The sequence below is a fragment of the Tauraco erythrolophus genome, chromosome 5 (genome assembly GCF_009769465.1).
Source record: "Tauraco erythrolophus isolate bTauEry1 chromosome 5, bTauEry1.pri, whole genome shotgun sequence".
Taxonomy (NCBI): domain Eukaryota; kingdom Metazoa; phylum Chordata; class Aves; order Musophagiformes; family Musophagidae; genus Tauraco; species Tauraco erythrolophus.
In genome coordinates, this window is record NC_141469.1 from 49,749,293 (window position 1) to 49,762,968 (window position 13,676).

Sequence of the window (13,676 nt, forward strand, 5' to 3'; positions counted from 1 at the left end):
AAGACTAACGTTCTGTTAGAAATGCAAATACGGATTCTAGAAAAAAAGACTCAAATTATTACCTGATACTCATTTAATACAATCTGCAGATATTCTATATGAAAAAACGTGTGCTGTCTCTGGACATTGCCAAACCAGTCTCCAGTGTGTAGTGCAGTAGCTCCACCAAATCAAAAGAGCATACTTCCAGGACTACAATGGACTCCTGTGATCATTTCTGGGCAAGCAAATGCTTCCTACTGATTTATGTCTGAAATAGTGCTTTCACAGCTGGACTCTAACACAGTACAATTAAACATAGTCTTTCAAATATGTATTATAGCAGCTTACATGAAATGTTAGGGACAGATGAGAGATTCTTACTACAGTGCTAAGAAGCAGTGAGCCTCTACCAGTTAGTTGTCAGAAGAATAAAATGGCGAAAGAGTTTCATTCTTCTTTTAATATGCAGCTGTTGTGCATAACAGTATGCACAGTAAAAAAAGACATTAGTAACACTGGGAGAAGCTTTAAACGACCTGAGTATCAGCAGTCCCTCCTCACTACATGGCAGCCTTCTGTTTTGCTAAGGCTAGATTTGTATGGGAAAAGTTCAAACAACAAAAAATGGACTCTCCTCCTCTCAGCTAACGGTTGGCAGATTTTGGCAGTCTTTGGCATCTGGAGTAAAGATGGAAGCGTTCCAAACATCTCAAAAATTGTGAGTGTCCATTAGCAAGCAGTATTGTCATGGAGCAGACTGAACATTTTATTAATTACCCGCTGGAACACAGCACTTTGTTTAGTGAATAGTTCAGGCCAGAGTTCCTCATTCCCTACATGTAAAGATTTTTTCTCAGTCAATTCAAGTTTGACTTTTTCTTGACCACTGTTAAAGCCATCAACTGACACACATATATAACCATGAAAGTAAACTTTAAAAACTGTAAAATATAAAACTTTTAAAAGGCAAACACAAAAAATTAAAAATAAGGAAAGAAAAAATGGCACGCATCTTCTTATTGATTCCTTAAGACGGTAAAAAATACTGTGGCTGATATATTGACGAGATAAACAGATAAGGTTCATGGACCTAAATCTCACCTAGCTAATATGAGGGCTTTGTATTACTATTTATTTTTACATTGGTATAATTTCTTAATTTTATTTCTTAAAAGCACATTCTTGGTGTTATATCTACCTTAAGGCAATGTATAAGTTTTCTTTCAGGTTAGCTTAAAGATGTTAACAATATTAGTATACAACTAATACAATTGAATACTAACATGGCTGGTATGCAACCGAGTATCAAAACCACTTCCAAGAAAACAAAGAAGGGGTTTTAGACAGGAGGCTTATAAAATGCAATTATTCAAAGCAAAATAATATGCCCAGTATCTGCATTCTTGCTATAATCTGATATTTGTGGGTTTGATGAGTGCAAGTTTGTGACGGAACTTCTGCAAATTAATTTTCCAAACCTCCTCACTAAGTATTTGGATCTAGCCTTTGAGTAAATGCTGGAATTGGCTTTACTATGAGAGGATCAAATCACAAGTCTGGTCATTTCATTCTCTGTGGGACAGATTTCTGCATGGTGCAAACAGCAGACACAAGGGCTAACATACTACAACAATCTGCAAAACCTCATGGTTCTTGAAGTATGTATTCATACTATTGTACGGCTTGGCTTTACCTAGGTCTGCCTACGGGACCAGAAAAACAATGTTTCTACCATCTCCATCTCATTTTCTACTTCTCTCTTCTCCAAAAAAGAAAAAAAAAATCTAACAATATCAAGACTGAAAGTGTTCAGGACGCAATTCTCCTTCTCCCAAAATACCCTCAACACTCCGATCACAAACACCGACTACTCAGGCTCTGCAAAAGTACTTTGCTAGCTGTGTAGTTTGTGCAGCAAACATCACTGCACAGGTGTATAAACTGAGGCCACTTGTTCTTTTCTAAAACTCACCTCAACTGTACAAAACACATCAGCACATAGGAGGAAACAGCAGACAGCCAGATATTCCTTTCAGGTCTTCGGGAGGTGCGGATCGTACACATTGGTGAATAGAATTCTTGAAAATATTCTGAACAAACTCCTTTACGGAGGAGAGCTGGATTTGAAACTGCACTGTTGGTTATTGTGTCTCGAAACCCTTCACAGCCCTGCTAAAAACTCAAAACGCTAGCCCATCACTGCATTTCAAAGGAACATGTATTCATTTTTAAACACATAAGTAATGTCTGCCAGATATATATAATCTTTAATACCATAAAGAAAGTGTGGTATATTTCTAGGGAATTGTAGCACGATTTTCCTCTATTTGAAGAACTCATTCCAAGCCTTTTATTTCTCCTTCGTCTGCCAACTTCAGTCATTTTTGTCTAAGCATTTAATCTAAATGATGAAATATTTGAAAAAAATCAGGAAAAAATGTGTTTAACCAGTTTGAATGATAGTGTCTAGGGAAGAGAATGTCTTCCTATTCATATCTATTTATGAAAAGGACTTTCTCTGAATGCTTTTCTCTCTCTTTCTTTCCATAGACCTGATGTAGAACGAACTCTCAGTCTAAAATAAGCACCAAGGAGGGCTAAGAGCGGAATGTGAAAGATATGAATAGGGATTACTTAGAAAAGAGACTACAGGATATTATTCACACTGCCGTCACTGAAAACGCAAACATTTCTCATTACCCTTTTTTATTCAGACATGGAGAAAGAGCAACCCTGAAACACATTGGATGCCCAATGCCAGGGACAGGAATCCAAAACAGAGGTACACTGAGAGGTAATGTCAGTGAAGGGCTTGGACAGAGCCTCTGACAAATCAGTCTCCAATATTGATCCATTTGGCAGGATGCTGCACAGGGGAACAAGCCTTCGCAACAGAATAAAAGGACAGAAATTCTGCAAGAGATCATATGACATATCCTCCTCAAAATTTCAGCCTATAGATTTAACTTGAAAAGGCAATCACCGGGCCTATACTAAAAGGAAATAGAGCAACCAATTTACTGACTTTTCAGAAACATATCAATGACAAAAAGACAACCTAGATGGTCCCCAACACTCAAGAAAATCAACTATATTTATCATTTCCATTTGCCTTTAAATATTTAGTCTTCTTTTACTGAGTTAAAATTAGAGTCAAATAGTTGCAGTAGGTTTTTTTTAATCTTTGTGAAAAAAATCATATTGGAGCATTCCCTTATTTAGTCCTGACTTACATATGACACATCTCTTGTAAAGCTTCCCTCCAGTTAAGAAATCATAGCTAAAAATTAGACTTCGAAAGAGCTAAAAAAAAAGTTTCACAGAAGAAAATAAAATCTGAAATACAAAACGCAATGATGAAGTCTGAAAAACAGACATGGAAAAAGAAAATGTGGTTCCTTGTTCAGCCACTCTCTCTAAAGAACTATCCTCAGTTGTAGAGAGATGCTGTAACAATTCTTGTGGACATTTTGGGATTTGACCTTCAGCGTCGATTGAAAAATTTTATTCTGGCCATATTTGAAAAATCAGAAATGCTTATTAAAAATTTAATTGAAAAATGACAAGATGGACATGTGTGTAGTGATAAAGTAGCTGTGTATGATCATCTCTACAGAGAAACATTCATGTTCTTGACTCTAGAGTGAAAAACTAGAAGCTTTCCAGTAAGAAACTAGGAAAAATCGTTGTGTACAAACAAATAGGGAAAAACAAAGATGTAAGCACAGTCACCAAAACTCCCCAAAGACAATGAAAGGCTAAGGCTGAAAGTTGAAACACAAAACTTTCAGAAGGGTTGTTAGTTTCAATATTCAAGCAAAACTGATTCAGGTCCTGCCACCTGAATTGTTATCCTACAAATCATATTCCAACCAAAATCATCCTTCACCTCAGAATTTTCAAATATTACAGATTTTAATATATTTATAAATGTTTTAATTAGCCTCTTAAATCACAAATTTTGATCATAATTTTCTAACTCTTTAGAAAATTCAGAGATGTTTTGTTTTTCAATTGTTCTGTTCAATTTTTATTTTGTTTGTTTTTCTAAACAACGCAGCTTTCCTTCTCTCCAGCTAATGTCAAAATACATTTGTGTCACTGATCTGGTTGGCAGCCTATAAGGCATAGCATCATAACACTGAACTTAAACATTTCAGAAAAATAACAGCTCAAAAAGACAGAATAGTGAAAGTAAAATCTGTTTAATCCCATGTTCTGGTTTGCCTTCCTTGATTCTCATTAGTTTGCAAAATGAAGCTGAAAATTCCTGTTTAATATTGGCATTTCCTTTGACATGGAATACTGTAGTTGACATACAAGAGCATTTTTATAACACAGTTAATATGGGTGCACCCATTTTTTAGTCACAGCAGTCCATTTGAGGCACTGTTTGCAACAGAGTTCTGGCCAAGAGTCAAAAGTTTTGGTAGCTGACTATTTTAGGTAGAAAAGAGAGTAGCATCTTTTTAACTTAGTCAAAATGTTAATCCACAATAAGAATTAAAAGTTTTTTACTCTTAACATATCTGCAGAAAAAACTCAGCTTCAGCTTTTAGCTCCTAAATTTTTTAATGACAACTTCAGTTAGCCTGAAATCAGTCAAAGATCAAATTTCTCTGGACTTAATTTTTTTTTTTTTTGCAAAATTATGATACTGGATAAATACAAGGAATATGAATAAAAACCTACATTCTATCAATCACACTGAGTCATGTGATACCATGTTATCAGTAAAAGGATCTACTATACTTATTGATGAAAAGAGGAACCTCACAAATTGCTATCAAATCAACAATAACAGTTAGGATGGCATTTTATCAACTTTGTGAATCAACACTGTTATGCGGCAACAGTGTCCTCAGTCCTGATCCACCCGTCATTTTCAGTGTGCCACCTCCCTGTTCCATACTATAAACAGATGTTAATCATCTCCAATGGCAGTTAATCCCCTTCCCATTTTCAACAGGCTTTTCTCCTAAGCACTGTTGTTCTTCACAAGACACTAACAAAGGGGAAAAAAAAACTAACTGGCAAACATACAATGCAAAGAGATGCAGTCATACATCTGCTGACTTTCTTTTCTATGAAAAATCTCAGGGAAAGGAATCCTACTGACAGCAATGACTACAAGGGTTTTGGGTAACAGCAGTGTCCAGCCTGAACAGCTGATGTGACTGAGGGCATCACCACTCACACTGTGAAAGCACAGGACCTCAGAGGCTGGGATTCAACTTTCCAGAAAAGGTCTGAGATTCAGTTTGGGATCCTCTGGAGATTCAGGAGGACATGGGCAAGAGTCAAACTTATTCTTCCAATTAAGCTTTCTAAGGAAAATGAGAATATTCCAGAGCTTTCAACATTTACAGAAGAAAATATGAGTAAACCCTTTGTATAGTAGTTTAGATTATCAATTCACTAATGCAATACCTAAATGAAAGAGTAAATGTCATGGTAAAAATTCTAATGTCACCTTCATGTTTGACAGAATATGTGATATTTTGGAAGCTATTATTTCAAAACTCACATGTTGAAATTTTCTAATTGACTGCTCATATGTTTCAAAATGATTTTATAATTATCAACTGAACAAGCTAAATTAACCCTGAAACTTGTAGCAATAAGTATTAAACTGCTCTTACTTGCCTACCTACTTATCTGCAAAGAGACCTACCCATTACAGTAACAGCTGCCATTCTGAGGCACTGCACTCTGTTTCAATCAACACCTCTGCGCAGTGTCGTTAGAGCTGCAGCATCAAACGACCTCACCCCTTACTATGCAGTCATATCTGTCTTTGCAAAGGTACTCCCAGAGTTCTCCACACATTTACACACTGGTGTCAAAAGTGTCTCAGGAGATAGGGATTAGGCTCAGAGAGCTTTTCACTAAATTCGCATTTAAGCACAGAGAGCTTGCACAGCCTTGGGTAAGTCTCCTTGTGCTTCTGTACCACATCTTTAAAATTAGGTTAATATCATCTCCCCATTTCCCAGGAATACTCTAAGTTTTAACACTGTGAATTCATGAGGTACTAGACCAATATAGTCAAAATGTTCATATCACCTTTGTATACAGCCATGGATACTTGTTTTTTATAATTAGTAACAAAATTAGAACCATTTCACAAACTTAATTTCAGTAGGAAAATACACCTCAAGAGAATCAGTAACATATACAATTACAAAAAGAAAATGTCTATTTTTCCTGTGAAACGAGTTTTCACATGAAGCCTCAGTAATTTATTCATCACAGTCGAAACAAAGCTTGAAAACTGAAATTATCACGCACAAAAACCCAACACAATAAACCAGAGTATATTGTCCAACACTATGACTACCTGTTAGTCAGTGAGCAAATAACTTTTAAAATGCACACTGTACCATGAAGTATTTAGTTTCATTGCAACCTAGCTTGTAACATCAAGATGTTTCCTGTTTTCTATGATGCATACCCTGAAAGTTTTCATGGAAAAAGCAAATATTGCGTGTTTTTTAAAAATACTCATTTTTTAATACCTATAGATACACATAGTTAGTATTTTATATGTTCAAAACACTTTAAAAAATAATTTCATGCAGGAAATAATTTCTTGCAGGAATGGCAAGGGCAGTTAAAGTAACTTCCAGGTTGTCCTTCCCTTCTTTACTTTTAAAGATGTTATATTCAAGAAGATCTTTCTCCCTGGTGTGATACATTCTCTCTAATCTGTATATGACAGTGTAATCTGTATATGACAGTGAGCCTACAAAGGACCACTTGACTCAGAGTTTTTCCATTGCTGTTTTCATGAAAAACTGTAATCCAGGGCAATATTCTGAGAGTTTCTTTCTTTCTAATGTCAGTAATTTCCTTTAAATGGTTACTAAATAGTGCAAATTATGAAGGACAGATCTGTAGAACATCACAATTGTGCTTCCAAGCCATGTCTTTCAATAAGTTTATTTCAGGCTGACTCCAGTCAGGTCCCTCAGACTGTTGCCAACACTAAGTGTGCTCCTACAGTGCACCTTTCACTCTACTTTCATCCAAGAGGAGTCCAGTTCACCCATCTCAAGACTGCTCCAGAATATGAAACCAAGTATAGTCAGTAGGGACGAACAGAAGATTCACTGGTCCAAACAGTGTACTTATCAGGTAAGGTCTATAAACCAATTTTCCTCCTTAGAACTACCGGGATTTGGCACCTCCTGACTTCAGTGAGATTCTCAGCAATTTGTCCACAATAAGTAAAAGCAGAACAAAAGTTTAAAGGAAGTTAATATAACACATCTTACACCATTTACCATATACGCAAAAGATTCAGAAACTCACCATATCAGTATCTGAAACAGGTCCAAAACTGGTCACATAGATGTTAGTGAAGACTTCAGTAATACTATCTGATACAAAAAGAAAAAAACAAGCAAACATTTTAAATTTATAGTATTTCTTCAAACTCTCTATGCAAAATTATGGGACACTTTGAATAAGTTTCTGTCCTTATTTACTTCTCCTAAGCAGTATCCTGTTGTAAATACTGAGGCTTTCTACCGCACTTAACACAGAGGTAATCAGATGAGAGTTCGTCCCACTGAGCAGTTTGTTTCAGTTAAAGGACTATACAACCATCAGTAACCACACACATATTTCCCACTTCTCCACCAGCAAAAATAACCACACTGTCTTGGACTTAACACAGTAGAACAGTTCTAAGCATTAAATGCCTTTATTGCAGGGGTGTTATTTCTGTTGTTGCAGATCATTCCTATTAAAGTCTTTCTAATTCAAGGCTATTTTCTTCATCCTGAATAGCTTTTTCAAAGCCAAAGACAAGAAAAAGCTTACAAAGCAATTACTGATTACACCAAATGTAACACTCAACAGCATCCTACTTTTTAATTGAGTATGTTTTCAAGTGGCACGTATTTTAACATAATAGTTCCTTCCCTTGATACACGATGCTCCTGATACATTGCTGTGGTACTGTAAACACTATAAGAAAATGTTCTTCCTAATCATTGTAGTCAGACAGCCATGAAATCAGAATATTAAATATTGTACTGCAAGGAAAAATAACTGCTGAGTTTTCTATTTTCAGTTTTCACTTAGGCTCAAAATGGAATGATGTTCACTAAGAGGGATAGCACACACTTGCAGGAAATTTCTTACAGCAGTTGCCAACTACCATCTGCATTCAAGATAGTCAACACAAGGAATTACCTGCCTTAAAGCCAGTTGCTGGCTGGAAAAGAAATATTTGAACACAACTAGCTGCAATTTGACTCACTCCAGAATTTCCTGTTCCTAAAAATAATACAGCTGTCTGTTATATGAGTGATCCTGCTGTTACATTACGATTTCCATATTTAACCATCATTTAATATGGATAGTTAATAGTTTCTATATTCCTAAAAGCTACTTGTTGACAAATATGTGGCACAGACAGATTTTACTTTTAATTGTATTGAGGCCAACACTGCCCTCTATAAGGAGAAATCAGCAGTGCTCACCCATGATGGGAGATGCTCTACCAGCCACCAGGCAAAGGCAAGATTGTTCCATGAGTGGCTGCATGGGAAGCAGTGTATTTTCAAATAGATGTAGGTGCACCCAAAGCAAACATGGGTGACATAGCACTTTCAGAAAACTTCTGGAGTATGGGCAAGGCTCATTCCTGCATTCCCATATTTAAGGAAATTTGAATTTCCTTCTCCAGCCCAACACTAGACATGAGCTTATTAGAATACAGGACTTTGTAAAGCCTTTCCTACCCAAAAGAATCTTCTTTCCAGGATCATCTCTGCTTTTTAACCAAATAAATAAAGGTTGACTCTTACTATGTGTCACTCTGAATGTTCAAAAAGCACACTTCCCCTGCACGTTCTGAGAGATGTTTATTTGTGTGATAGAGACTTCTGTAATCCCATATGCAGCATCCATACACAAGCTGAGTATCTACTCTGAATATCTTGCAAACTAATTTTACGTCAGTGGACAACATGAGGTGCTGAGTCTGCACCGTTCTTATTATCCAGCACGGATAAAGTATGGGTCTGGCTGAAATATTATACAGAAAACACAAGTACAGTTCAGAAGACTAGTGACAGCATGTTGCCTGTGGGAGACTCTCCAGAAAAAGACTATTCTCTCCAAATGGTTACCTGGCACAGGTTGCGATGAAATGGAAAAGGGACAAGAGAGCTACTCTTCAGGGGGTAAAACAGTGCTGCAGGGACTAACTGTGAAATTTGGCCTGTGCTATAATGACAACGCAAAATCTTAATTACAATTCCATGGAAAACACTGGTGCTACAAAAATATGACCAGCAATCAAGTATCCCGACAACAGAGAACCAAGGCTAATTTCAATTATACTGGTATAATCTGAAGGAATCCTACTATAGGCAACAAAGTCACTTGGCAAATCTTAATTTGTACACACACACACCATGAAATGGTTGCAAGCATGGTCCTCTTGTAGCCTCACCCTATTGCTATCAGTAGTTTGCATCCGATGTATTATTTGACACACAGAAATGACTTTACAATTTGTATACAGTAAACTACAGGACATGTAATCTTCAGGCCTGCATTGCATTTTAATTTTTAAAAAGTCCCATATCCTATCATATTATTTCTACATACTTCTGGATCCATTCTCCCAGCAGAAATGAGCAAAGACAGACTTGAGTACAAACAAATTGACTGCAACATATCGTTGAATGCTATTACAACAGTCTGCAGATTCCCCTTGTTGATGTGCATTACTCAAGTCAAGTCACTTCAAGTCCTTGGAGTAAAGGATAAAGACTTGGGGAGTGGAGGGAGGATGGATGGGAAGAAGATGAGACTTGTTCTCCGCAGACGCTCAGCTGCAAGAGCTTCCTTTCAGGTTTCCATAATTAATATAAGCACTTCACTGTACATGGGGCAAATTCATCTCTGATAGCCTCAGGAATAGGAATTGATGCAAATTAATCATGCACCTTTATTTCATTTTTTTTTTTCCAAAACTGCCTTAAACCAGCTTAGCTCTAGGCAAAGGTGACAGCAGTGAGTTTCATCACAACCAGTTGCTCTCCTCAAATGTGAGGGTTCATCCTGGCGCCAGGCACTCCACCAGTGAAGGGAGTAGGTAGAACATCTTGAAACAGGATATGAAAGGGTCAATGAAAGCTGAGAAGTTAGAAGAGATGAGAAAACTGAGAGAAAAGGAAGTGGCAGATTTTTATTTCTGTCACCTATTTTCTCTGGAATTTCTGCATATTTTGTAAGTCACCAGTCATACATTACATACAAGGAAACTGGTCCTTAAAGACAAAAGAAGTTGAAATGTAGTAAATCTTCAATTATTCCTGTTACCACCTGTTAGTGTTAGCAGCCTGAGCCTTGTGTCTGTTTCTTCTTTGTTACTTTACATAATGTTACAATAAAGATTCCTCTGAATTTCAGATTTGATCTCAGGGTTTCAGAATCAGTATTTACAAAAAAAAAAAAAGAATCCTCCTTTTATATATCCTCCTTTTATATTTACAAATACTGTAGTTATTGCTTTGAAAGAACACATGTTCTTTAAATAAATTCTTTATTAAAGCGTACCACTTTGTCCCACTAGTAACTTACTGAAAACAATTCAGAGGCACAAAGCACAGTTTCAGATGGACTCTCTAATCAGAATTCATCCAGCAGGCACCGCAGTTACAGGCTTTTTATAACACATTCTGTCAAGAGCAGCACATGCCATTATACTTAGCCCACTGGAGATTCAAACAGTTCTGGATCATCAGTATTTGTGCAAAAACCAAAGGAATGTATTCAGCTAAAAAATGCTCTTCAACACAACGTGTTCGTGTACAAATCCAGAACTTATTTTTCTGAGAAAAATTAAGGACAATTTTTTTCCACTATCATTATAATTTTTTTTTCTCCAATTAACATGTAAACACATAACTACAAGGTCTGATTTTCAAAAGTGCTTAAATCAATGGAGGCCTAGTGCTTTTGAAAAACAGACTAGTTTTTAAAGAACCTCCCTCTGTTGGGAGGAGGGGTGGCTGACTCATTTATAGTTATGAGCTCTTAAGTTATTCTGAATCAATGTCTTTGAAGTTTAACCAAAGAAACAGCAACAGGAAAGGGTAAGGATATAATTTCTATTTCTGATGCTTCTTTTAAGGGAAAAAAGTCTCAGGCAAAGAATATATAATATGTAGATGCCATCATCACATGAAGTGCTCTGAAATTCAGCAAATGCTCTTATAGCAACATTTCTAACTTGCCTTCGTCATAAATGTTAAAAGAGAAGCCTTATCTGATTTAGCTTAGGCCGATTTCTCAGAAGATGGAAACCAGAGGTAAACTGACAAAAAAAGAGTCAAGAAAGGTAAGAATAAAGAGAAGAAAAACACTTCCTATAGAAGCAGTAACTATTAAGGTCATGTTTCACATGGTTCTCAAGCACTGGTTTCTTGTGATTCCCCTTCCTTTCTTGAATATCAATACTGAAAACAAAAATCAAAAAGTAAGAAAGGCAATAAATATGCCAAATTGCAGATTTATAGAACCTTATCTAGCCTTAGCTGGAAGGTTTACTGTGTGCTTTAATTACATTCAGGATTTTACAAACATTAGTTATCATAACCTCTCTCTGAAGATAATAATCTTATTATCTTCATTTTTCTGTATTTGGAAGCTGAGGCAGAGGATTAAATGAAGTATAAGTAATGTGAAGTACAGGTGTTTACCAAATCCAGCTTCAGCTGTCCAACATTAAGTATCCACATCGGAAAATGTCAACATCATCAACTCATCAAAAATTAGAAGAGGACTTCAGAGCCTAGTTAGAGTTGGTATCAGTGCCTTTATCCATTCCATTATGCCAGCTCTCCTGCTGCTGGGATATCCTTCCTGATGGTCTGAAGTCCTGCTGACTTGTTCCTCAGTAGAAGAGCTGGCTCAGCTAAAGTAGGCTGCTTGGCAGAGTACTTGCAATGGCTGAAGTCTAAATCAATCACAGGTTGAGTAATGGAGATGGTCAGAAAATTCAGATGCAAAGGTTCCTCATCAGCATTTACCAATTAGTCGAAATCAGAAATTTCCACAGAGGCAATTCGATTTTGAATGGGTTCCTTTGGACTGCTGCCTGCCAGTCAGTTTTCAAAACCTCTCTGCTTTCTTTCAAATGTCCCTTCTCAGCTGCCTGCATTCAGAGGTACACAGGGTTCCAGTGTCTGCAACGTGGGGTAGCTAGACATGCAAGGTTAGGCACACTTGAGAGCTCTTCCTTTCCTGGAGAAATCAGAGCAGAATTACCTTTCTTGAAATAGATTTTCTGAATATTTCTCAAATTTGAGAATGATCTGTGTTTTGCTCATTCCTCCTCTCCTCTCACCAGAATAATCAATAATCCTTTCCTCACAGAGAGTAGGGCCAAAACATACATGACTCATTCTAGGTACATTTAAAAGAAGAAAAGAAAAGAGTGTGATCATTGCGAAGTCTTCAGAGTGGACCATCAGCAAGGTTCCAGATTTTCATTTGCATGAAGCTGGCTATATTATCCATTAACGTGTCAAGGACATCTTCACAAGAAAATAGGCTAGTAGATTGAGTTGGACATTTTTTTTTATTTTATATGAATTTTCAGTCAATAAAACTGTAAATCCAGGGTTTGGGCTGCTAAAATCTCTTTGAGGTAACCCAAAACCATCAAAAGGGTTCTTAGTGGGACAGAGCTTTTGAAATATACATATGCAGTTCTAAGGCATAGCATGAAACAATTTCTTAAAAACATTATTTTAAATGTAGAGTAAACAGTACCCAGGAGAACACTGCAAGGCTGTAACTGAAAGGCTGCTGTAGCACACACACACAAAAAAAAGAGTGAAAATAAAACACTGCTCTTTAATTATGTCAACAAAAAATATAAAAGGAGGTCAAGTTGCAGTGCTATGGGAGCCTTAACTCAGGATTTCAGAGTTTTTCTGGAAATGCTGACAAAAGCTTGATGTTATTTTAATTATTTTTCTATAAAAAATTATTTAACTGGAATTGACATTGTTCTGACATTGTAATATGGTCTCCAAGGGCATGCTTGGCAACGTTGCCCAAAGGCTTTGAAATTGTCATTCATAGTACAAGTCAGGGATTGCACAGGTGAAACAGCCAGGGTCTTAATCCATCAAACACTGTTCCAACTCAACATGCTGCTCTTATCTGACAAGCTCCTTAGTGTTTCTGTTGACAGCTCAAGACACTCTCTGGCTGTCAGGGAATGGATGTCAGAAGAGGTCATGCCACATGGAGCCATAAGAGCAGCAAAATCCATAGGAACGCAGATATTTCAAAATACCATTCTGCCAGTTCTTCTTTAAATTTGGTTTTGGTGTTTTATCTGACAGTTTTATCTATCCAACTACTCAGCATCATCATTCATTATCCACTGTTAAATTACAACAGCTTCAAAGTCACATGTGCATACATAAATACACTTCCAATTTGTAAACTGAAGCCAACTGTGTGAAGAAACTAATTCACTTCCCTCCTTGACATTGGTGCTTCACTTCAAGTAGCCTCACTCTATCATCTATCTATTGGCAAGACAATTTCTTAATATGAGCCATATGTAAACTTCTCTTTCAAATCTCCATCTTTAATGAAGCATATGTAGAGTAAGCTTAACAGTAAGACCTAGTAATACCTGTAAGTGTTGC

General features: G+C 36.7%; 1 protein-coding gene across 1 annotated transcript in view; it reads right to left on the minus strand.

Moving 5' to 3' along the window:
- The window catches only part of GABRA2 (gamma-aminobutyric acid type A receptor subunit alpha2), a 58,172-nt gene that overhangs the window by 22,444 nt on the left and 22,052 nt on the right, over positions 1-13,676 (minus strand). Inside the window, exon 3 of the mRNA XM_009989947.2 lies at positions 7,297-7,364. Within this exon, the coding sequence (XP_009988249.1) occupies positions 7,297-7,364 (68 nt within the window). The remainder of the gene's footprint in view (positions 1-7,296; positions 7,365-13,676) is intronic.